Raw genomic sequence first — 24232 nt, forward strand, 5'->3', positions numbered from 1 at the left:
AATGCCAATGTGCAATCCACCTTGAGGTTACGTACAACAGGTTTTGTGCACGTGTTGATCACTGACACCTGTGATGTTTTGCAACTGCATTCCATGTGGCCAGTCAGTAACTTTATTAAAATGAAAATAGTTTTGTTATTGCAAGAAATAATAAATTGACATTAGCAAAGCATAATTACATTTTTAATGCATTTTACTACTTGACAGCTTGGAGTTCTGCTGTTGTATGTAAATCACTGACCAAGCTTCTGCATTGGTGGGGTTGAAGTGTGTGCCATGTTCTTTCAAATAACAAGTCATCTGTGGGATTTGTTGAAAGACAAAGCCCTTAGTATTTTCAGGTCCTCTTCTATTACTGTTTTCTTTCTGCTTATCTATGGTTTTGCTGCAGTTGGGGAGGGACTTTTTAAGTTGTTATTATTAACAAGAAAACAATAGGATTCTTGTTCAACACCACAAACACTTTATGTGGGGTTGTGTATAGCATGGGGAAAGTGGGAGAAAAGCAGAGTGTATCCTGACAGCTTTAGTGAGTGTCCCACTAATAACCTCAGGAGATCTGTGTGTTAAGTTTTAAACACCTTGGAGGAAAGGGCCAGACGTGTTCAGATGGCCACTCGTCTGTCCATTAATCAAATTAAAAAAACTAAACTTAGACTTGCTGTAATTGGAAGCAAAACTATTTATAGAAGCAGATTTTCATGGACCTGGGTAAGTACAATTACATGGGGGGTGTTTTGTTGCACTTTGTTCATTCATGCTTTGCTCAGCCCATTCTAGTGTTAGCAAAATTGCATCAATTTATTTCCCTGATCCCTAAATGTAAAGCAAACTACAGTTCCTGCATCAGATTTTAGCAAAGCTCAACAGGGACGAGTGCCGACTCTTAGGGAAGGACAGTGCCTGTAACATTTATTTTTGCTAATTAGAAGCAAGGGCAGACAAGTTCAGATGAGATGTCTAACCAGCATGAGGTCTTAAAGTGAATGAGTCCAAGTCACCAGACAGATTGCAGGGAAGAACAGGTGGTAGGCACAAGGGGAGGTCACAGGGCAGTCTGCAACTGAGCAGCTGGGCACTTCATTTGGATTAGATGTTTGGTGAGTTAAAATTCCTCATTCTTTGTTGTTAGGTCCCTCTCCTGCTTTAGCTGTACAACAGAAAATAGCAATGCTGACGTGGTTGTCATTGTTACAACACACAAGGTGCAAGTCTTAAGGAGAGGCTCTGTGCTTGCCTAAGGTTTGATCTCTCTCTTCATGGCTGCACTGAATGACAAGTGATGCTATTTTAAATCCTCAGATTCTGTTCTCCAGAATGAATGCAGATGAATAATGCTATTTATAGAAAGAGAATGGATTTTAGGTTAAAGTATTTCAGTGAACAAGTCTTTAGATGAAAGTAGTGGAATTATCCCATTATCTTAATCGTGTCTGGAATACAGATTGGTTTATTTATAGTACACTACAAGGATTGAGTTCCAATTCTGAAGTATTTTTAGCAGTGTTTTTAGATAGTTTCCTGTGTTCTTCCAAAGCCGTAAAAACAACCCAAATGTTTTTTTACTGCCACTAAGAATAGTCTTCAACAATATCACAGAAGGTTTAGTTCTTTCTGAATGTACACATGCTTAAGAAGTGCTGATTGATTGTCCAAGAGCCCTAGATAAAGAAATGAGCCCTTCCAAATCCCACCTAAATAAGTGGTACAGAAATGGGACAGATGGCTGTACAAACAGCATGAATTCTCCACTTGCCTTTAAAGAGAAAAGCAGACTTCTGTGGAAGTAAAATTGCACAGTAGATACTTGTTTACATCATGTGGGAATGCTTTTTGATTAAATACTCAAAGTAACCTTAATTTATTTTGATGTGCAGATTCCTGGGCAGTAACTTACGTGTAATACCAGTTCATAACCCTGCAGAAACTGTTAAATTAATGCTAACTATGGCTAAGGTAAGGCTGGTTGTATATACTTAAAAATATTAGTATATTAGTCAGGAAAACCCAAAAACTATAAAAATATTTGGTTTTCCTTAGTGAAACGTTTTGGGTTATACTGACCACACTCCATTAATATGCTGAAGTAGGACTGGTACTCTGATCCTTTAGCTGAGTATTTAAACTGTTGTGAAAGGTAACTCTTGAAAGCTCTTAATAGCATCTGCAAAGAGAAATTAAATACTTAAAAGCTAATCTAACTCTTATTTACCACTGTTAAGTTGGGATGTCTTTATTTACTAGTGCAGAACCAGCATGAGATCTAAATATGTAATGACTTAAAGTAAAAAATGCCAATCTGAAAACTGTATTTAGTTGTGAGTTTTTAATGCTGCACACACTAGAGTATTATTTCTACATCTTACTGTGCATAATCTATGTGTGAATCTGCCACATACCCAGGATGCATCAACACATTTGATGCATACAAGTCTATTTACTGAACCTCTTTAAAGAACATTTTTTCATGAAAATTCTAACTTAGGTATCACTATATCCGTACTAGCAGCATCTTATGTAGCAAGCCTAAAAAGAGCAGGTTAAATGACTTTCTAGGAATCAAATAGGAATTTGCCTTCTATCCTTTCCTGAAGTGGACATAGCAAAATAGTAAGCATTAACCTCTTCAGTGTATGCATCATTGTAAATGTGCGTAAGCTTCATCCCACTTAATACATGGCAAAAGTTTTAAAATATTTACTACAACATTGAACTTTTTATGGAATCTACTGCTGCCCAGTCTCTTTACCTGAAAGAGGTGCTTCCCAGTATTTACCTAGAAGTTTTTGAGATTACTGCTAAAAAAAACTGCTTGTTCAGAATGTGTACACTGAACTTCAACAGGAGAGCTCTGTAAGAAGCAATGACACCAAATCTCACAGATCTGGTGGCTGCCATTACATTCTCTTAGTGGTGCAGTACAAAGCCAGTTTACTGAGATCATCATTTGCCAGACAATCCCTAACTGGTTATAGGGCCTAAAAAATCAACTTGTTTTTTACCCCAGGTTAACATACATGGCCAAGGGAGCAATACCATCCAGCTAAACCCAAGCTACCATATCCAGCTCCTGGTAAAATCCTATTACCTCTGTGTACATAGTTCCTGATATCTACTTCAGAAAACATTTCACTGATGAATAATTTTGCACTCGTACTATTTGAAAAATAAGATGTTGAATATTCTATTATCTAACACTTACTGCGTCCTACTCATAATATGCTTCTTTTCTCTAAGGTAACTTCCAAGCCCCAAGCAGATGATACTCGTTACAAAATGGCAATGACAAAAGCCCAAATCATAGAAAGAAGTCCTGTTTGGAAGATGCTTCAGGAGTACCAACTGCACTGTAAATAATTTGGTATTTGTGTTTTTTATTCATAAATAGAGTGGCTACAGTTTAAAAAATATATAGAATGTTCTTAAAAACATAGTTATATTTCAAAAGACTATGTACAACTTCTGCATTTGGAATGAAATTCATATTAAATAACTACACAGTGAAAAATAGCATACTTTGTAACAAATGTGCACTCTAAGCAGGGAAAAAAGTGGTTTAGCTGCACTACAGAAAAGCCATCTGTATTTTTAGCTTGATTCTGAACTTTTAAGTTCATCTCTTTATAAATAATTTCCCAAAATATTTACTATATCTTAAGGAAAACTGTATCATCAAACTGAAGGATGAGATGGATGATCAAAATCATTCCAAATTCCCGAGCATAAGCAGGAATATGTAGGAAATGTTACACTGTGTTTTAAACACAGAAGTGTTACCTGTTGTATTACTAAGCTTTAACATCGTATTTAGCTCCAATTTGATGCACTTTTCCTTTAAACCTGGTTGCCTTTGCCATAATGTTTTTACTATCCTATAGATAGTATGTTCTGTACTGTTATCTATACCTTACAGTCCTGTTTGTAAATATAGATGCTTGTTTATCAACATTAAAACATGCTAATAAAAATACCTTATGCTTAAACAGTGTTTTTTAATTAATGGTTCTCCAGTCAGTTTATAAAAATCCTTGTAATTCGCACCACCAGTCAGCAACTCTTAGCTAACAAAGCTAGAAAATTAACTGAAAAATGAATGCCCAACCACACATCCTCACCACAGCAGAGCAACATACTCCCACCTTGGCTTTAGTTTCTAAACTTAAGAAAAAGCATCAAATTCTGAAGAGGACTAACTAGACCATAAATGTGAACCACACAAAACAGTAGCAAAAGAAACAGCAACAAGACTTATGATGAGCAGCATCTGCAGTTCTTCTGGAGACCACTCTACATTGCTCCTCTTTAAAGGCTGACAGCCTCTTTTGCAACTATTAGTCCAAATGATTTTGTAAGGAGTATGTTAATTCAGATACTTCAGCTGACCTAACTCTTTTCATCCATTACAGCTTTTCACTTCAATGAGTTCTTCTACTCGAGCTAGAACACTTTCTATTAAATCGAATGTGAAGAGGGCCGAGTGTAAAACCTGAAATGACAAAACAGATTAGTGTTATTTTTTATTACAACTGTTTTTACCCACTATACCTGTACTTCTGCCTCCACACTGTCAATACTTCTGAGTAACTGTGAAGGAAATGCAAACTCACCTGAAGCTGCATTCCAGTAGTCATGGCAGGCAGCTTTTCCCCACCAACGGTTACAGAACAAACTGTGTTAGAACTCTGTGCCTCTGTAGAAGAAAATTACCAACATGACTTTGAGAATGAAAAGAATATTTCATATATTAGCATTTCTAGCCAGTAATTGTCAAGAACACAAACTTAGGGATTGACCAAACACAGGACCTTAAGGGGAAGGAAGGCAGTTTGAGCTGGATGCTATCCCCACACATCTGTAACACAAATGTCTACATTACTAAAAGGCAAGATCTGCAACTCAAAACAATTTTATATAGCTCAAAATGCTCTTTGAAAGGAAAAAAACCCACTATCTGTTCATTTTTGATATATTTTTAGTATTTCCACATCCAGAGAAATAGGAGGAGGTTCTTTAGCTTGACTTAATGAATCCAGACATGAGATACTTATTTTATTAAGAAAATGCTGCAGGCTTCTCTGTTTCAGACAGATTACTTGCAGCAGGCTAAACTACAAGGACAGGTCTGAAAACTAAGGGGAAAACCTCTTGTATTCAGACCACATATCTGAAATTTAATGTAATGCTCACAGAGATTATACACAGGGGAAGAAGGCTAAACCATTTACTGTTATGAGTTAGATGTTCTCTCCCAGTCTCAAATCTCTGTGGTTTGTAAAAGGCTAGAGAAATGTAAGAGGGACTTAGAGAAAAAGCTTTGAGTAATTTTGAAGGTTTCCCTTTAGAAAAATATCCACAGGTTGCCTTCAAAACAGAATACTCTTCTTTACCTCATACTCACACAGTTTACAACAGAAGAGCCTAAGACTGGGGGCAAAAAGCTGTACTGACATTTGTAGTAGAAGACACAAATTCCTTGGGCTGTCTTAATTTTACTGGAGACCACAAGGAACAGAGGATCTGACATACAGAGAGATTGCCTAAAGCAGCTACAGCTCTTGTGCCCTGTGCAATGTGTCTGCTTAACCCAGAGCAGAACCTGATTCCGTGTGTCAGACTACAAAAAAATTTAAAAAAACAAATACAGAATGTAGTCCTTCAGGCTTTAGAGAGCACCTGTTTGCTGTGTGAATTATTTCTTCTCTTGTTAACCTCCCCACACCTGGTATAAAACCTAAGGGCTATGTACTCAGAGAGACTCAGTTGCTCCTGTCTAACATTAAAATCAGAAGTGTAAATGCAGAACAAGCTTTGAATGTCTTCATGTGACAGTTCTGTCAGATTTCCATAAGATTTACAAGTGAGATGACAGCTAAACAAATTCAGATTTTTCTGATCAGTTAAGAAAATCTTTACTATCAAGTGTAGGAACTACTGCATTCTTATCTGAAGTTTGGAATAGTGCCAACAGTTAAATAAAACATGATCTATACAGCACTCACCAATTCTTTGCTTCCAAAGGATTTCCAAAGTTTCTAGATATGAATAAAGCCAAGGAAAAAAACCAACTAACCTTTTCTGTTTTCTTTCTTATTTTTTATTTCTGCTTCATAGTGTGCTCTGGACATATTGAGTCCTACACGCAGTGGTTTTAAAAAGTTCTGCTCAATCTTGGCAAGTGTGGTCCATACACCAGTCTATTCAAAGAGAACAGAAGAGTTAACACTGCAGTTTCCATGATGCATTGCAATGCTGGTTTTGAGCACAAGTTTTTAGGCTAGTCTTTATAACATACACTTCTGCGCTGGGAGGAAGAGACAAAAATAGTTCCGACTCATGCGTTTCAGCATGAATAGCATCCTGATGGATATTTAAGCTCCTCTCTCTCTCTCTCTCTCAGTCTCTCTCTCTCTCTCTCTCCCCCCCTTATATAATTTGTTGAAAATTGGAGGATGAAGCAGTCAAAAAATAAAAAAAGGGGGGAGGGAAGGGAGAATTCAGTATGCAGGCTGGTTAACTACAGCAGTGGAAATGCACATTTTCAGCTTATTCTTTTAAGCAAAGCTGAAAGGGTGTTGCTGTGTTGGGGAGGGTCTTAGGCACTCTCTCATGCTGGAATCTCTGCAGTGAGTAAACAGCAGTCACAGGTTCCTCTCAGACAATTCAGCCACGAAAAGGAACAAATATTTAAATTCATTCCCCAAATGTCTACATTACATTTAAAAGTATTGTAGGAACGTTACTGGATATGCTACTACCCCATTGTCACAGTAGCCAAAGTGACTATAAACTTCTCCCCAGTTTGGCATGGGTGAAAGAAGGAGATTACAATAGTGTCACTCAGGAAGCAAGAGATACCTGGAATTGATGCTCAAGAGAAAGGCTGTTCAGGGCTACACAGCACAAGAGGAGAACTCCTCTGGCCTTGGCACCTTTTAAGCTTGTAGTTACAAAACTGCTGTTGAAGGAAACAAATACAAAGCAGCCTTTGTGTCCTTAGATATAGGAATCATTTATACAACTCCTTGCTTCAGGCAGTGTCCTCCAAGGGCAGAGTAAGGATGACAAAAATAAGAATTCTCAATGCTGAATACAGTGAGTTCACTGATAACAGTGGAACATTCACCAAATTTTAATACTAAATGACACAAAGTTAACTGGTCAAGTAAGAAAAACAGTAATTACTTCCACCACAATGTAGCTAAAAAAAGGAAATAACATTCCAGAAAAATACTGATTTTTAAACTTGATTAATGAAAATGCTTGTTACACAGCAATCAGAATATCTGAACTGACAAGAAAGGAGGCATTTTCTTTCTGCCCCACTTGCACTGTATGAAGGGGGACAGGGAGGAAGTCAAGAAGAACTGACAGGGCTTAAATTTAAGGGAAACCTTCAGGAGATGTGATGCTATTTTCTGCTCACACTGTATGGACATTCTCTATGCCAGGCACTAGAGACAGCAGTTAGGGCAGCTGAGTGCTACTGTGTGGGAGTTTTTATTAAGATTCAGAGTGGAATTCTCACTTTTCTTACAAAGTTATGTATTTACATGACAGTGAGTGGACCATAAGGAGTACTTAAATAAGAATCACTCCTTAAATACGAGAAACATCACTATTAACTAATTACACAAATAGTAAATTAGAAATGCAGCCACTGAAAGCTAGTTTTGCTTTTCATGTTCATTATGGTTTTGGCAATCAGTGCAAGTTATATCATTATTCTACTTAGACTAGTAACATCATTAGGCGCTTATAAAACTTGTATTCCTAGATCTCAAAGTAGTCTAAAAGTCAATCAGAAATTTTTTCTGTGTTTTAGAAAACAGGAGATGATATGCTGAAATCCATTCTTCCAAACCATAAAGAAAATCAAGGAACTGAGGGAGAACAAGAAAACACCTTAGGATACTTATCTACTGGTTAGAATATTCATTTGACCATGATATTGCTTAATCAAGTCAAGAAAGATTTTACTGTATTTTAAAACTGAAAAGCAATTTTTTCTTTAAACTGCCACTAATTTAAACAAATATTTTAATGCAAAAATCAAAACATTTTAGTACTAAGGAGATAGGTGATATTTGCTCACTCCACAATATAGTGGATAAAAAGCTCCTGAATTACATAAATAAGAAGAAGATTGGAATATGATTTGAAAGAGTCAACAAAAGTTGCATTTACTCTGAGAATAAGTGGCTATTTGGTAGTGGAAGGTAGTTGGAAAACTAAACACAAATAATTCTACTGGCTCTTGAATGCTGTAGCCACACAATCCAAGTCAGAGCACTTATAATCCATCTGCTAGCAACCCACTTGAGAAATTCAAACAAGTTTTCCCTCAAGCATCCAGGAACACATTTCAATCAACTGCAGGTGACCAGGAGTGACTGTACACAAAGCCAGCAGATCCATCAGAAAATACTACACTGAATAGCCACACAGCAGTTGAGCAACAAATCCTGGTAGAGAAATGCAAAGTGTAATAAATGTTGTTGAGTTTTTCAGACAGAAAACAGCTAAACAAAAGAGAGAAGAGGTGGGAATTACAACTAAGTAACTACAACTAACTCCTGCGTTAAACTGAAGTGGCATAATACTATACAGGTAAAATACATAAAGGCAGTTTCAATTTTTTAAATATATTGCAGAGTATTTCTGAAATACCTGCATTCAAACACCCACACACAGGAACTGAAGGCAAAGAGGCATGCCTGTAACTGCAGTGCTGGGCAGTTTAGGCTGGCAAGTATCCTCTGTGCATAAAACACTGTAGGCTGTTTCCAGTAAAGCAATGTAGCAGAAAATTGGATGGGTCTGGCCTTGCCTTTTGTAACTTCAGCTGGTGGATCTTACAGACAAGAATTTTTTTAATGCAGTATCTAGAGAGGCTTTTAACACATACCTATGGTGCATCTGCAGAGTTACTCTAGTGTAGGATGCTGTTTTGCACAGCTAAAAACTAGTGAAGTATGATTTTCGAATACTTTATCAGAAATCATAATACTAACAACTTTTAGCATATTTCACAAAAATTACTTTGGCTAAAGATGAATAAAATGGATCTCCTGAACTAAAAAGGTGGTTATTATTATTAGAAAGAAATGCACTTGGAGGCTTGAGGAATACTAGCTAATTAATAAGCAAGAGTAACAGATATTTTCTCAGGGGAATACTTGATGGGTATGTGATTTTGTGGTGTTATTCTAATGTTACAGATACAGGTCACAGGTCACCAGGCAGAGTAAAAGCTGTTACAGTAACAGTAGGAGTATAAACAAATTTCAGCAGAATAAAGTAACACATCACACACTTCCTAGTGTCTTAACAAAAGCATCACTTCTGGACAACTAACCATTGCAAAGAAAAATGCCAACCCCATGTGTTTTGAATTGAGGATAAAAGTGTTCAGGTAAATTCAGCTCTTGGCACTCAGCTGATCAACAATTTTCAAATCCAGTAGCACTTACTTGATTATCACTTTCACAATCCTTAATGACTAAGTATCTCAGCAGATTCAGTGATGCCATAATCCTGTGAATTAAAAGCATACCATTTATAATTGAGAGCACAGATATATGTTGTAGGGATGATAACTTGAATTGTCCATTAGCCACACACCCTAAAAATACCCAGCTGCTCATCTCTCAAGCAATGTAGCTTAGTCCAGAGCACCAGTGTGCAGGATGTGCACACCACAGCTCACATTCTGCAAGGACAATTAAAACTGTCATCCCACTGGAGAAGGCTGGTGGTTGTAAGGGAGAGAGTTTTCTGAAGAGCCAGAACCTTATAACAGAATTTATCATACTTATCACTGATGATACCCAGTTGATTTGAAACTAGTGTGACAGTTTTCTTTATTATTGTATTGAATTTTTACTTTTTGAGTGCTTTTTAGAATGTGCTTTTCGCTTTAGTTTTACCATACATTTTAGCAGAAATTGCTTATTGCCTTTCCCAGTAAAATTGCAGATCATATTCTGGATTTTGTAAGCAGGTATGTGTCCATCTGGACACCATCACCCTGCTGACTGGCAAGCCCAACCATTACTCATCATAGAGATGATCTGTCCTACAAAGAAGATTTTCAGAGACATTTCACTTATTTTCATATTTCTTAACGCAATTATTTCCTGTTCGGGTGGATCTGTAGTCCTACTCATAACATACTGGATTCCCAGCAGCAATCTGTGAAACAGCCTCAAAAATGCTGTGTGCTCCAAGTTGCATCTGATTATTGTTATTCCCCTGTATCACATAAGAAAACATTCCTCTAACTGCTTCTGCAGAGAGCTGACAAGCCATACACTCCTGAACAAATAATGCTTCACCAATTAACTGTGGAATTTCACATCTGAAGCCTTATATCCCTATGGAGTGGAGGAAGAAATCCCTTTTTATTGTTAAAAATCAATGTAATAGCATTGTAACATTCTTCTATGCAGAGCTGGTTGAAATAATTTCTAGTTCCAAAAATTTAAATATGCTGATGGTGTCACCTCATTAATTACATGACAGCACACCTCACTGTAGTAAGGTAGTTTTATGTCTTCCCATATAATGAAAAAGGGAGAAAATCCTCTACCTGTGATTACAACTCACCTGTCTGAGTTTTGCAGAAGATCTGTCTCAGCACCTTCTGGAAGTGAAAGTACTAAATCTAGAAGGGAGATCAGGTGATGTCCTGTAAACCAAATGTTGTCATATTCCTTCTGAAAAAAAACCAAAACAACAAGATAAGAAGTTTAGCCTGGTGCAAAATTTAGATCTCATAGAATTCAACAATAATTTGGGTAAAACAGAAAAGGAAAACAAAAAGAACTGAACACTGGTAGCAATGTTTTCTGATTGCTACCTGTGACTGAAGTACACAAACTAGCCTTTTCATAATCCTCCCTGCTTTGTCCCTCCATACCAAGCTGTTCTTTTCAATTTCCTCAGAACAGATTCTCCACCTCTTCAACACATAACCACCAATACAGTTAATATCTGTTTACATAAACTTAGCAAAGTTTTAAAAAAAACTTACTTTACAATAAATTTAGCTAATTGCAATAGGCACTTTCTTGTTTTATGTGGAGGCATGGAATGATGACTGTCTTTACCAGAACCCTGCTCATTTCATATCAGCAGTGTCACAGTTAGTTTTTTAAATACCATCAGGTGTTTTAATTTTCCTTTGCATATTTCTAAAAGCAGAAATGGACTGAGAGGAAAACTGAGATTAGATAATGAGATGAGAAGGGCTGAGAAGTTCTGTTCAGTCTGATCAGACGAAGGAACAGGCCAGATGAAGACCAGCCAGGCACTAGCACACTAAGCTAAATAAACGGACAGCAATAGGAAATTGTTGTCATTATGTCTACAGCAGAATTCTTTGCAACAAACTGAGAATATTCAAAGTCATATGATGAAATTTTAAAATTGTTTGTCTTTTTGACAGCCAGGAAACTACATGGATGAAAGGTAGTAAGAGAATTCTGAAGCTGCATAGTAAAAAAAAAATAAAGAATTAATTACTAAGGAAACTTCAGAACATACTTTTACCTATTCAATTTTAGTGCAAACCCTCTTGGAACAGTTTTAATATTAGCATTTTCTTCACCCTTGCTGATTCAATGCACAGGACAGACTGTAATCTAATGAGTAATTCACTGCTGTCTGACATAATTTTGCCAGCATAAAAGATGCATAAATTTACTATACTCTCCTATTTGACAGAAGGCAGCATCCTTGGGAATCAAATTTGGTTTGGAAAAACAGTTAAAAAAAAAAAAAAAAAAGAAAAAGAGTTAATCATTTAGTTTGAATTAACTTTCTCAAATTCCTGGTATCAGATGTAAATGTCTTTGATCTAGCTCACCCTGTTCTGGTGATTTCATTGTACATGAAGACTCCTAATAAAATGCTGCCATCTTAAAACCCAAGAAAAAATTAATAATTCTATCTCACTGTAGTATTTGAATTATACTCAAAAAATGAAGAAATGTGGGGATAAACCAGAATACTGAGTAGTTCCATTTAAAGAAAAAAATATGTCTCTTCAAGCACAGAAGAGGTAACAATAACTTCTTAGAAAAACACAGTAAGATTGTGGAATTAAAAAAAAATACAATTGTAAGATTAAAATGTATAAAGCAAACACAGAAAAAGCCAAAGCAGTATTTCTAATATCGTTTCCCAATATTATGTTCCTTTTCAAAGTGGATTTTTTTTAATGCATCACTCCAAGTTTAAGGTGTACACATTTCTCAACAGAACCCTGATAAAATTTTGAGACAGTTACTTGTTTTTCAGTGGGAACAGCCTCACCGTTAGTGACACATGAACCTGATCCTTTATATTTTTAATAATATATCCTTCCACACCAGCGTGGTTGCTTGTCTTCAGTAAACACCTTCAAAAAAACAAAACAAAGACATTATCTCTTCAAAGCTGCCTACACAGTTAGCTCAAAACATTATGGCTTTATGCACCAAGTGGGAGTTTTACCACAGAAAAATGATATGACTATGCAACCTTTAAGCCTGGTTTACATTAGACAACTGGTTTTCTGTCAGGCAATTGAAGGTCATTATTTATCAAAACACTAACACAATAAAATTAATGTGGCTTAGCAGATAGAAACTGTCAGAAATCTTTGTATCTATGTGATTAAGCTCCACTCAGGCTGGTATTACACAATCCACAGGAACCTGGATGCATACCTGAATAATGTATATTTTCCCTCTGTGTCAAACTTGTCTATGAACAACTGCAAAATATTTAAACTCTTCTTTCTCTAAAGAAAACAGAGATGTTATCAGATGAATGCTAATTAAATAAATTCAGCACTTGACTGATTCTGGAGATCACATTACATACCACATGTTCTATGGGACAAAGGGTCATAATTTTCACCAAATCCTGCAGTCAGAGAGAGAAAACATGATTTCCAATTACATACAGATTATTACATTATATTTCACTGACCAAAACCTACTCAAGACATTAAACCAAACAAACTAACCAAAAAAATAAAATATAAAAAAAAAAAACCTAAAAAAACCAAACCAAACCAAACCAAACCCCCACAGCACACTGGAGAATGGCAGCATGACTATGAGAAGATTCTCATCAGAGAAATTCACTCTGGCTTCAGTGGTCAAAATGTCAGGGCTGATACACAAGAACACTATTCCTGGACTGTTGGGTCCAAATAGGAATGTAGTCAAGCAGCACATTGGCAAGGAAGAGACAAAACCAAGCAAGCACCATCTTTCAACTAGGATCTGTGCCCACCTGCTTGAGTGACCTGCACATACACTAACTATATTTTAATTGTTACTGTAACTTCATGGTGCAGCAGGTAGAAAAGACAATCAATTCTGTATAGCAAGACACTGAAGTTTTCAGTTTAACAACATGTGTATAAAGGTTCAGTAGTACATCCTCCCTCAAACACCTAGAGGTGTAGCTGTCATCAAAATTTGACAACTTCTATTCATTGCTTCTTATTACCTGAGGTACATTAACAAAATCTTTGAATTCTAAATACTGATGGAGAAGGCTGCCATCTTCCATCCTCAATAAACAGCTCTCAAACAGATCCTGCAGGAAAAAAAAGTGCCAATATTATGCACATATATAAACCATTAATCTATATACTTAACATACCATGGCTCAAACAGCCCTCACTGTAATACTGATTCAGATAGTGAAAGTTCCTAAGAGCTGCAATTATGACTGATAATGGTAATTTAAATGTTTATGCAGGTGTGTAAAGATCAATAAACAGACATATTTGTAAGACTGGAGAATACCCAGTTAAGCCTCAAAATGTATCTGGAACTATTATCTGAACAATCATTTGAACCTCTCAGAAGGAGAAACAAAAGGTTTACCATTCCTTACACTGAAAAATTATACATTATAACACTGAAAATTTGATTTTAAAAGACAACTTACAAGTCCTTTAGATAACATAGATTCTTCTGTTCTAGAAAAAAAAATAACAAATTTAAATTGTTAATTAAAAAGACACTGTTGCTATTTCAGAAGAAATATTAGAACAGAGGTCAACAAGAATCTGTCCCTCAACAATTTTCAGTCTTTTTGCTAAATACTATCTTCATTATTCCTCTCAGAGATCTTTAGAATAAACTTGCTGGTGAGAAGTTGAACATTAGACTCTTCTCAGTCAAAAATCATTTCCCCCCCATCCCCTCAATGTTTATAGATGCTCAAAAGCAGCTTGTCATCCCTCACAGGTATCATGACTTTGCATAACAAAGAAAATGAAATGGTAAGCAGGCACAATGGGTCCCTTGCCTGCTAGAGGAGTGCTGGAAACTGTCTGGTTAATATTGCTGCTTATGGAAGGTGAAATAATCACAGTATAGAGAAGAGTTTAGTTTCCTTTAGAAAGCCTGACCTTTAACCAGATTGCACATCAGGTCAGAATACATTCAAGTAAGCATGATCACAACAGTTGTCTTTGGTAATACACTAATTGTTATACAAGTGCAAATAAATACACATCAATTATTCTGCATGTGTTTAAACTACCTTGATTTTTAAATTTTGCATTTTCAGAATAAAGTTTCTAAAAATGGTATCAATACAAGATGAAAATGATACATTAGACAACTTATACTTCCTAGTAAAAGAAGTCATCTCTGCCATTTCAATGCTCAGGTTTAAAAACCTCTTCTGAACCTACCTGGTATATCTGCAATTTGATGCTATGTATGACTATAAATGATCACACCCACTACCTACAGCTGCAAACCCCACAAACCTTACCTTTTCAGCAGCACCTCAACATGGCTCATGTTGCATTGCAGAAGGTAAGAGGGACTGAAAAAAAAACACTTAGGTTACATTAAACTGCATAAGCCATATACATTTGCATATCATTAATGTATTTAACAGGACTAGTATTTTTTGCAAAATTAAAATATGTCTCTAAAATTAGTGATTTTGAAATAGACAAAAAAGTGTAAGTCAAATTGTTGATGATAACTCTTACATGGAAACTATCTATAAATATGTCATTGAAAATTTAGTGCACATTAATTTTCAACATGTGACTAATCATGCCAGTTTTTTTGAAAAGGACAGTTCATGTAAATTAAACCATAATAAAGTAATCTGCAGGAGTATGTTCTTACAGACATAAGCTACATCAAAAAAAATGCACAAAGGCTGACATAAAATTAATACTAGTGAAATACACAGTTTGCATTCATAACTATTCCCAAATAAAGTTCTCTTCTGCTCAGAATCTTCAAAGTACAGACGTAGAATAAGTGAGAAAGAATAATTCTTACCTAAACACCATTGGAAAGCACTCAATACCAAAATGCTGAACAAACATCAGGTAAGACAGACATGCCAAAGATTCTGCAGAATTCTTTTGTTCTATGTCTGCAAACTCCTGATCCTCCCAGTCTGAACTTTTGGCTTTAGGATGTAAAAACACTAACGGTATCAATTCTCTTATATTCCACAAAATGTCCTTAAAAACAAAAAAAAAAAAGACAGATTGCCTATAGTTGCCTTTGAAATACCTGTATACCAACTAAGTGTCAAAGCTTTAATTGGATTTACAGAACATTCTCTTACACAGTCTAAGTATAAATTAATAGAAATGTGATATTTATGATATTTACACATATACACCAAAAAAAAAGACCCTGCAGGAAAAATAACAACTGTTAGCAAAATGTTACTAAAATAGCAAAGTCAAGCACTCAAAAATTTGCAGAAGACAAAATAAAGTCACCCTGCAAACTCCTAGTTCAGCTCCCTCATCCCCAGTGCTACAAACAACAATAGGCTCACAATCACATTAAGCCACAGGACCTCTGTGTCCTTCAGATCACAGAATACTCAGTATTTTGTTTTCTGCTCACTAATCAATGTGCAACACAACGTGTATTGCTAAAGGCAAGCCCTGCTTTAAAGTCAGAATCACCCTGTATGGCCTGTCTTTCCCACAATGCACAACACAAGGACACCTGACATCTGTACCTCACCAACACTAGTGCAGCTACCCTCCTGCCCCTTCCCATCCATGAGGAGGTTGTGTAACTCCTGTCATATGTATTAGGAACAAACAGCAAGATTAAGGTTAGCTAACTACTCCGGAATTGTCCAAACTGAACATCCAGGATCTCACATTCTGGAAAAATGGTCATTACACAAGATGTCACATACTCAAAGCATGACTTACTGGCCTTAGCTTTGCCTCTCACTACTGAATGCCATAAACAGCAGAAGTAAATTTCTTGAGAAAGTGAAGAATAGGTAAATTATAATTGGCATTAAAACATGGTTTCAGACTGTGCCCAGCAGGAAAGGCAGGACAAAAAGCCAGTTTTTCAGAGCACCTTTCAACTATCATCTTGTGGTAATCCCTGCCCCCTTCCTGCACACCCTGAAAGTCCTGCAATGAAGGAATTACAGGTCTCAGAGACAAGATCCTGTCATTGTGCAACCTGACTGATCCACACAGCAGTTTCCATCCTATGCTGAGACATGTTGTGGAAAAAACAATGAATGTGATCATGATAGAAAACCCAATTATTATTGAAAGACAACCAAAAGCTTTGCTAACTGCTTTGTGTGCTTCACTTTACAATCTTAACATCTGAATATAGAATTTTGTGCAAAAAATGCTTAGAATTTTAAATATAAATTGGAGAAGAAACCTAGCTGCCTCAGATGGCAATGTCCAGACTTCCTCTGTGTGCATGTATATTTGCACATGTGCATCATATTTGTGTGCGCTTCCTCAACCCAGCTGGCTCCTACTCTTCCTTCTGGAGCTCATCATGTTTCAGTGTGTCATTCTCTCCCCCAACTAACTCCTTAACAGAGTTTCATCAAATTGTCTTTTTCCCAACCCCTGAGTTTTTCTCACTTTTGCCCTTCAGACTCTCTTCCCCATTCTGCTGGGGGACAGAAGTGAGTGCCTGGGTGGGGGCTTAGCTGCCAGCTGGGGTCAAACTACTACATTTAGACATGTGCAAGAGAGGAAATATTCTTTACCACATTCAAAATGTGAGCAAAGCACAGCTCTACAAGCTGTAACTTTATTAATCGCATCTATTCCTATTTCTGAAAATATACACACGTTCTATGCTCCAACATATGCATGGATTGTACCCAACTATCTCCTTAAAGGCTTTGTTTTGCTGCAGATTTAAATAAAATTACCTTTACCCACATTAATCTTGCTCTAATAAAATACAGCCACTAAGTAAAACATTCAAAACCAGAGTAACTACATTGATAGCATGGAATAGACCTGTTCCACTGAATTTCCAGCTATAGCATCAGCAGCAGTCAAGCATCAATTTTTATTCTTTAATAGTCAGCTGGCACTGCACTAGGCACTTTAGAGATTTCTCTCTGTGCAACACTTGGATTAATGGTAATGTAGATTTTTACCTTGACAAAATACTGCAGGAAAGATGATCCATACATTGCCAAGAAAAAGAAGCAGCTACAGCAGTGTTGCAGCTGCTGATTCAGAGAGCAGTCCAAACTTGTTTATCAAGGAGCAAAACTATGTTTGCAAGATTTGTGATTTCCACAGATGGTACCTGGACCTGTTCTAGAACTTTAGCTGCATTATCTTACAAGGCCCAGTAATCACCCCACTAACCAATAAAGGAAGTAAAATAAGCTCTGGAACAAATTACAGGTAATTCTGAACTAGGCCACTGGCTTTGCAAACACTGTAATTAATTTGGACTGAACTTACTATAATTTCAGTTGCAAACTGCCGAAAGGGATGGTCCTCAATGCCTTCGAGTTGTTCAAGCTGAGCTGTCAATAATGGGTATTTCAGGCTTTTCATACAGCTGAAATGAAAAGGGATGAAACTAAATCACAACATGGTCAAAGTACGGATTACCATAGTGTCATTGATGACCATGAATGAAGTCTGTACTCATACTAGCTGCTCCTATTCCTGATATTCCAAGGAGAGTAAAAAAACCCCCAACGTTCCCTGTAGAAGCATTCCTTAGACTTCACCTCCAGACTCATTATCCTCACTGCTGTAAATTTGAGAAGCAGAGAAATACCAAATCAGCTTCACAGCACAGCAGCTAATAGTTCTTTACCACTTCCCTGTACTAAAAAATTTTACCTAAGTTTTTACCTTTCTTCTCTCACTTCATAAATACGTGAGGCATATTTAGGGGTTGTTCTTATTTTTCAAAACACCACATTAGTTAGTATAAGTTGGCAGCACTGTAAAACACTAGAAGGTGATTCATTTACTGCCTATTTACTGCCTACTGTTCATTGTGTTAAGTTATAGCTATGTATTACACTGACATAAAATGCTCACAATTTTACTAATTCTTCTTTCAGCTCCATGTCATTGTATTCTGATGACTTTTCCATGTTTTTAACAACTTCATTCACAAAAGGTTTAGCAAAGTCCACCACTGCATTACAACATTGACAGAGACCAAGTTTATCTTCTTGTATTTGTTGTTTTGTATAAGGTACAGGTAAGGGAGTAAGTTGGTTCATAATCATGGCCAAAGACAAACCCACTGAGTAGGCCTTCTTGTTCTGAAGTTTCAAAAGCACTGGGGGAAAGAAAAAAAAAGGGAAAAGAGAGAAAGAACATTTTGAGATATCAAGTTATTACTTACTTAGTAGATGAAAATGTGGAGAAAAAGAAATGCAACTTTATATTAAAGCCTTTAGTTTCAGGACAGGGGAGGGACTGATACCCAAAGCAAGTCCTGCAAGACTAACCATCACCAGTTAGCTTCATGTAGCTGCAGTTAAGATGACCACATATTTGCCACTAACAATTATTAAAATGGTCAGGCATTTCAACACCCTTCCTTTCTCTGTAGCATCATGATGAGGACTGAAAAAATATGCATTTCTAGAACTATGCTAAGTGAAATAATACTCAATTTACCTGACCTGGAAAACTCATTTACTACCCAAATTTCACAAATCCATGTAATTTTCTATTTCTGTAATAACAGCATGAGTGCTTTTCACCTCCAGATCTAACTGTTGCAGGACCTGTCCTTGTAAATGATGAAAAATAGCCAAATATTGCTTTTTCAACTGAAGATATTAATCCCATCTGAAATATTTTTCTAACAGGACAATATAAGCATGAAGGTTTTGCCTTATGTTATTTTGCAGAATATAATAGACTATAAAGCTTGTCAGGACAGATGTATTCTGAAACCATTCCAGTAAAGGCTGAACTAAACTGATAAATAAATGAGAAAATAATTTAATTCAGAAATTGCACGATAAACTGAATCTTACCTGTCTGCAAAGGCTGAAGCAATAACATGACAGTTTGGCACACTTGCTCTCCAGAGGTCTGCTCAATCTGCTCAAGTAAACCCAAAAAAAGCTCCTTTGGATTGCATAGCTGCAAGAGAGTAACAGTGAATGTTTTTTAATAACCATGGTCATAAACTAAAAAACTAATCACAAGCAAACGTGAATGTTCATAGAGCAGATCTGAACATCCAAGATAATATTCAAGAAAACAAATATGAAATGATAAGTACTTGCCTACAGTTAATGTCTTCTGTAGAGTGTGTGCGTGGTGTGCGTGTGTGTACACTTCCATATGAGCTGAAAATATACAATAATGAAACTGACACTAAGCTTGATTTCTGTGGTCTATTAAAACCTCAAAGTACCTTTGCAAAGTAATCCTTAGGAACAAAGAAGAACTTGAGTGTGAATTTAACTCAGGCTATAAAGTTTGCAAGTTGTTTTTAAAGTGCATGAATGAAAGAAAAACCTTTTTCCCCTACTACTCCACCAGAATCATCAGGTAACCACTGTCATACTGAAGAAGGACAAATGGTTTAAGGAAAAGATTTTGCAGAGTGAATCATAGAAAAGAGAACAATATTCAGACTCAGATCAGTGGAAAATGGCAAGGTCTTGCAGAATGATTTTGAAACAAGTAAGGAGAAAAAATGAACAGAGAGAACTTGAATTAGATACTAGAAACCACGTTTAGTAGTGTACTGTAAGTTTTACTCAAGTTAGCTAACTGAGCTAACTTCGTGTCCTTTAGATGAACTTAGCTCATTACAATGTGAAAACCATACCCCTGAAGCTCTCCTCCAAACAAAGAGCCTCCAAACAAAGAGCCCTACCCACTGAGCATGCACCGTGAATTTAGAATACACTGTACCTTTAAATCGAGGCCAGAGAACGTTAAGCTAAGAGCAGCTTATCCAAGCAGTGATGTAGATTCATTATGCAAATATTGTCCGAAAGGAATTGTATAAATATGTTTGTATATTTGGCCTTAGGTGTGCTAGCTTTGTGGATTAACCACCTAGCACTCCTTTCTGCACAGAACTGCAATTAAATCAAATCCCTCCACACTGTGTGTCTTTTGGCTTTGCATAATGAGTGAAAGATCCCACTTTTCAGGGACAACAATACTGTATCTGCAGTAGACAAGTGGCAGTTTGGCTGTGGCTGCTCTGCCTGCAGCAGCTGGCTACCACAGACTTCACAACTTCTATCTGCTGATTTCTTCTGGGTAATGTTGTGTCTCTGGTTTGCCCAGTCACTAATTTCAGATGTGTAAGAGGTTAATTATCTCTGAGAACAGTAAGCCTATGCCTACTTCAGGTGAAACTGGCCCCTGACTTTAAAAGTTATGGGAAATGGACAGAAGAAGCCAGAAATATTCATGCATTGTTTTTTTTGGAAATCAGGGGAGAAATCAGAACCTCTCCCTCCCCTACAATTTTTGTATTATGATCATATATTTCAAAAACATACCTGTGCCAACTGATCTAGTATCCTCAGGCAGAGTTCTCGCCTATCATCATCTTGTTTATACATGAAAATACATCTAACAAGAGGAGAGATGAGATTCCAACCCATGTTCTTGATGATAACCTAAAAACCAGATTTTCAGAAAATAAACCAAAACTGGACCTCTTCTAAACCCACAAAGATTGTATATATAAAGACCAAAAGAGAAAACAGATCAATATTCTGGTTGAAACCAACACCATAACAGTTACTGTCATTGAAAATGTAACAACCATTACCATAAAGTTGTGTATTTGACATACATTGTATTCTCACCCATACCTATAAACACAGCTGCATATTTTGTTCTTCAATTTATTAACATGCCAATATATCCTTCTAAAAATGTCTATCACATAACACATGACTGAGTAGAGGAGTTTTGCTGAAAGAAAGCTTGGATAAATTACACTCAGCCTGAGGGGATCAAGATCTTCAGTTGTTAGTCCGAATTCAAAAATTTAAAACCAGACTGTGAATCCCATGTAACACTGCTAAAATATTCCATCCTTCACTTTCTTTCTGAACTTCCTATTTATCTCTGTACAATTTGGTATATCCTCCCAGCTCCCCAAGTGCCCACAGACATTAGTAACTCTTAAATTAGTATCAGCTTAGGTGGCTCTTACAGTTTTGTCCAATATTATTATATCCATCTGGGGTGGGTTGACCCCAGATAGCAACTAAGCACCCATCAGATACTTGCTCCAGTGGAATGAGGGCAGGAGTTAGAAGAGCAAAACAGAGAATAACTCCTGAGATGGGATAAGGACAATTTAATAAGTAAAAGACAGAAGATAGCAGGGCATGATGGGGAATAACACAAACCAACTCCTGCCAGCAGACCAATGCCCAGCCAGTCTCCAAGCAACAGCTGCTTTGGAATGGGTCCCCATCCCCATGTGTTTCTACTGCTGAGCATGTTATATGGAATATCACATCAGTTTGGGTCAGCTGTCCCAGCTGTGTCCTCTTCCCAACTTCTCTGCTTACTGAACTGGCAGAGTGAGAAACAGAGAAGGCCTTGATGCTGTGCAAGCACTGATCAGCAATAGCTGAAACACTAGTAAATTATCAACACTGGTTTAGTCACAAATCAAAACCACAGCACCATACAGGCTGTCATGAAGAAAATCAACTCCATGCCAGCCTGACTCAGTGCACCATCTGAAATCCCTGCACAGGGACACTGTCCCTTTCTCCTTATTCTCCCTTTGGCCTTCCTTTTCTCTTTGCTTCGCTCACTGCAAAACAGTTATTAATGGTTTTGTTAAGATTAGCATGATTTGAGTTTCTGTGAGCTACCTGAAGTTCGAGAATATTGTGCACTTTACACAGAGCAACTTATTAGCCATTATATACAGCTTTTCCTTCTTAATAAGCAGTATTATCTATTTAATGGTGTTAGTGCACAACTAATATACAGCACAAACTAAACTCACCTTGTTTTTCTCATTTTGAATTACTTCCAATAATTGAGCTGCATATCCATCTTCTAAACATTTCTGACCTGCTACCTGAAACAGATTAAAATCTTCTCCTTTGAAGTCAGCTTCTTCCAGAATTTGCTAGAAAGAAAATATGGATGTGTAACTCTATACTTATAAAAGTCAAATAATAAGCAAATCCATGCTGTCATTTCAAAAGTAAATGTAGCATGATTCTAACTTACTTTATGTACATTTTTCACATACTGAAAAAGCTATCAAGAGTTACTTCAGAAGACAAAGCAGTATTTCAATAGCACTTTCTAAATCTAGACTACAGCATGCTGTTTGGCATATGTATTTTCTACAACAACCTCCTTTTGTTCCTGGGTACAAGAATACTTCTCTCTCCACGAAGCAGTAGCTATCAAGCATCTTGGGATAAGCACTGCAGAGAAGTTACTTGCCCAATGAGGAGTTTTGCTAAAAACTGTTGTGTGTTTGGAGGTCATTTTGGTGCTAATTACAATATATGAAGAGAAATGCACGTTGCTTACACGTGTTACTTTTAAGGAGAGAAAACTACTTACACATCTTTGTATTATGGCTTGAAGTTCATCAACTGCCATTATACTTTGATTGTGTTCTTCTGGCATCAAAAACTGTTATAAATAAAAGAGTGCAGCATTATAGCACATGAATTAAAAACAGAGGCTGAAGAATAATCATACTGTTAAAAAAAAATGTCAGTAGAGGGATAAGAACAACCCAGACAGATGTTAAGAAGACCATATGATCAAAAACCAGAAAATGCATTTTTAAGAAGTACATGCTATATTATTCTAGTCCTCATATTTGCAGGAGACAGTATTACAGACAGGAAGCAACCTGCATTCTATGTAGAAGGAAGCATCTTTTTTCAAGTACTATCTGGGCCATCTAAAGAAGTTTGGAGGCTTCAGCTACTACTTGGGCACATACATGGAAAACGGCAGCTAATACAGAGCAGGTCTGGGCTCACTGCACACCAGGTGTGGATGCCCATGGCACACTACATTTCCTGGGACTACTCTGAGCACAGGAGCTCCTGCTCAGCCCCAACTAGATACTCTGATCCGATGTCTGGGCTGTACACAGCTGATCCAACCCCCATACCAGTTTATATTAACAGTCCCATCAGGATAACATACGTAGTATCAATGATTTCTTTATAGTGTCTAGGTTGGGCTAGTTCAGTGGCCTTTTACCTCTAGGTACTATAATTTAAAACTTTTTTGCTTTAAATGAGTAATGTTGAGTAATGTTAAGTGCATACAAAGTTTTTCATAGCCAGGACCATGAATTACAAATAAAATCCAGCTTGGTTCCCAATGTGATCTACCATAGCAGGAGTTGTAATCTCCATAGCTTTAAGTAATACCGAGGGCCTAAATCTGGTTACATGATCACCATGAGTGTCAATTATCTCTACATCTGGTTAATTACCTAGCTTCATCAAAACACAGATACCTCTATGCAATATTCTCAATCTTTCCTCTTATGCTTGACCTAAATTATGTCAGACAACACCTAGATAACAAAGCTACCTGGATGGCAAAAAGGGGGAAATTCATGAAAGCTTAGAAAGCATCTACCTGTGCCCTTCATTATTCAAAGCACAAACAACTCAATTCCTACTCTCGGCAGCCTATTTTAAAGTGTTTATGTCACTGAGACCCAGCCTGGCGTTTCACCTCGGTCACTACCGCACTATTCCTACACGTTGTACTCCTTGCACTTCTCACTCTACAGAATGTTACTAATCCCGCCCGAGCAACTTAGATATCCTTCTCAACGCCAACATCGCTGCATTTTCAACCCTCGCTAAATTCACCATGTACTTACAGCCTGGGGACGAGCACGCAGCTCGGGACTGACGGGCTGAGCTCGCCGACGGGCTCCGGCCTTAATACGTAATCCGGATTCGAACT

The 24232-nt window shown here is 37.0% G+C and overlaps 2 protein-coding genes across 2 annotated transcripts in view; one reads left to right on the forward strand and one right to left on the reverse strand.

Annotated features, from left to right (window-relative positions):
• LOC103802364 (chromosome unknown open reading frame, human C1orf146) overlaps nucleotides 1-3357 on the forward strand; it is a 7858-nt gene extending 4501 nt beyond the window's left edge. The window contains exons 4-5 of the mRNA XM_009074827.1: nucleotides 1878-1956; nucleotides 3238-3357. Coding sequence (XP_009073075.1) covers nucleotides 1878-1956; nucleotides 3238-3357 — 199 coding nt within the window. The remainder of the gene's footprint in view (nucleotides 1-1877; nucleotides 1957-3237) is intronic.
• A 1036-nt stretch (nucleotides 3358-4393) lies between these two features.
• Nucleotides 4394-22918, reverse strand: GLMN (glomulin, FKBP associated protein). The gene is made up of 18 exons (XM_009074826.1): nucleotides 22853-22918; nucleotides 22278-22403; nucleotides 20800-20919; nucleotides 19306-19414; nucleotides 18350-18596; nucleotides 17756-17855; nucleotides 15315-15502; nucleotides 14788-14841; nucleotides 13951-13981; nucleotides 13504-13593; nucleotides 12868-12909; nucleotides 12711-12784; nucleotides 12316-12400; nucleotides 10606-10715; nucleotides 9471-9534; nucleotides 6071-6194; nucleotides 4608-4690; nucleotides 4394-4486 (listed from the first exon to the last, which is right to left on the reverse strand). The coding sequence occupies exons 1-18, from the start codon at nucleotides 22916-22918 to the stop codon at nucleotides 4394-4396; spliced, it is 1806 nt and encodes a 601-aa protein (XP_009073074.1).
• Between the last annotated feature and the right edge of the window lie 1314 nt (nucleotides 22919-24232).

Source organism: Acanthisitta chloris, unplaced genomic scaffold (assembly GCF_000695815.1).
Source record: "Acanthisitta chloris isolate BGI_N310 unplaced genomic scaffold, ASM69581v1 scaffold11355, whole genome shotgun sequence".
Lineage (NCBI taxonomy): Eukaryota > Metazoa > Chordata > Aves > Passeriformes > Acanthisittidae > Acanthisitta > Acanthisitta chloris.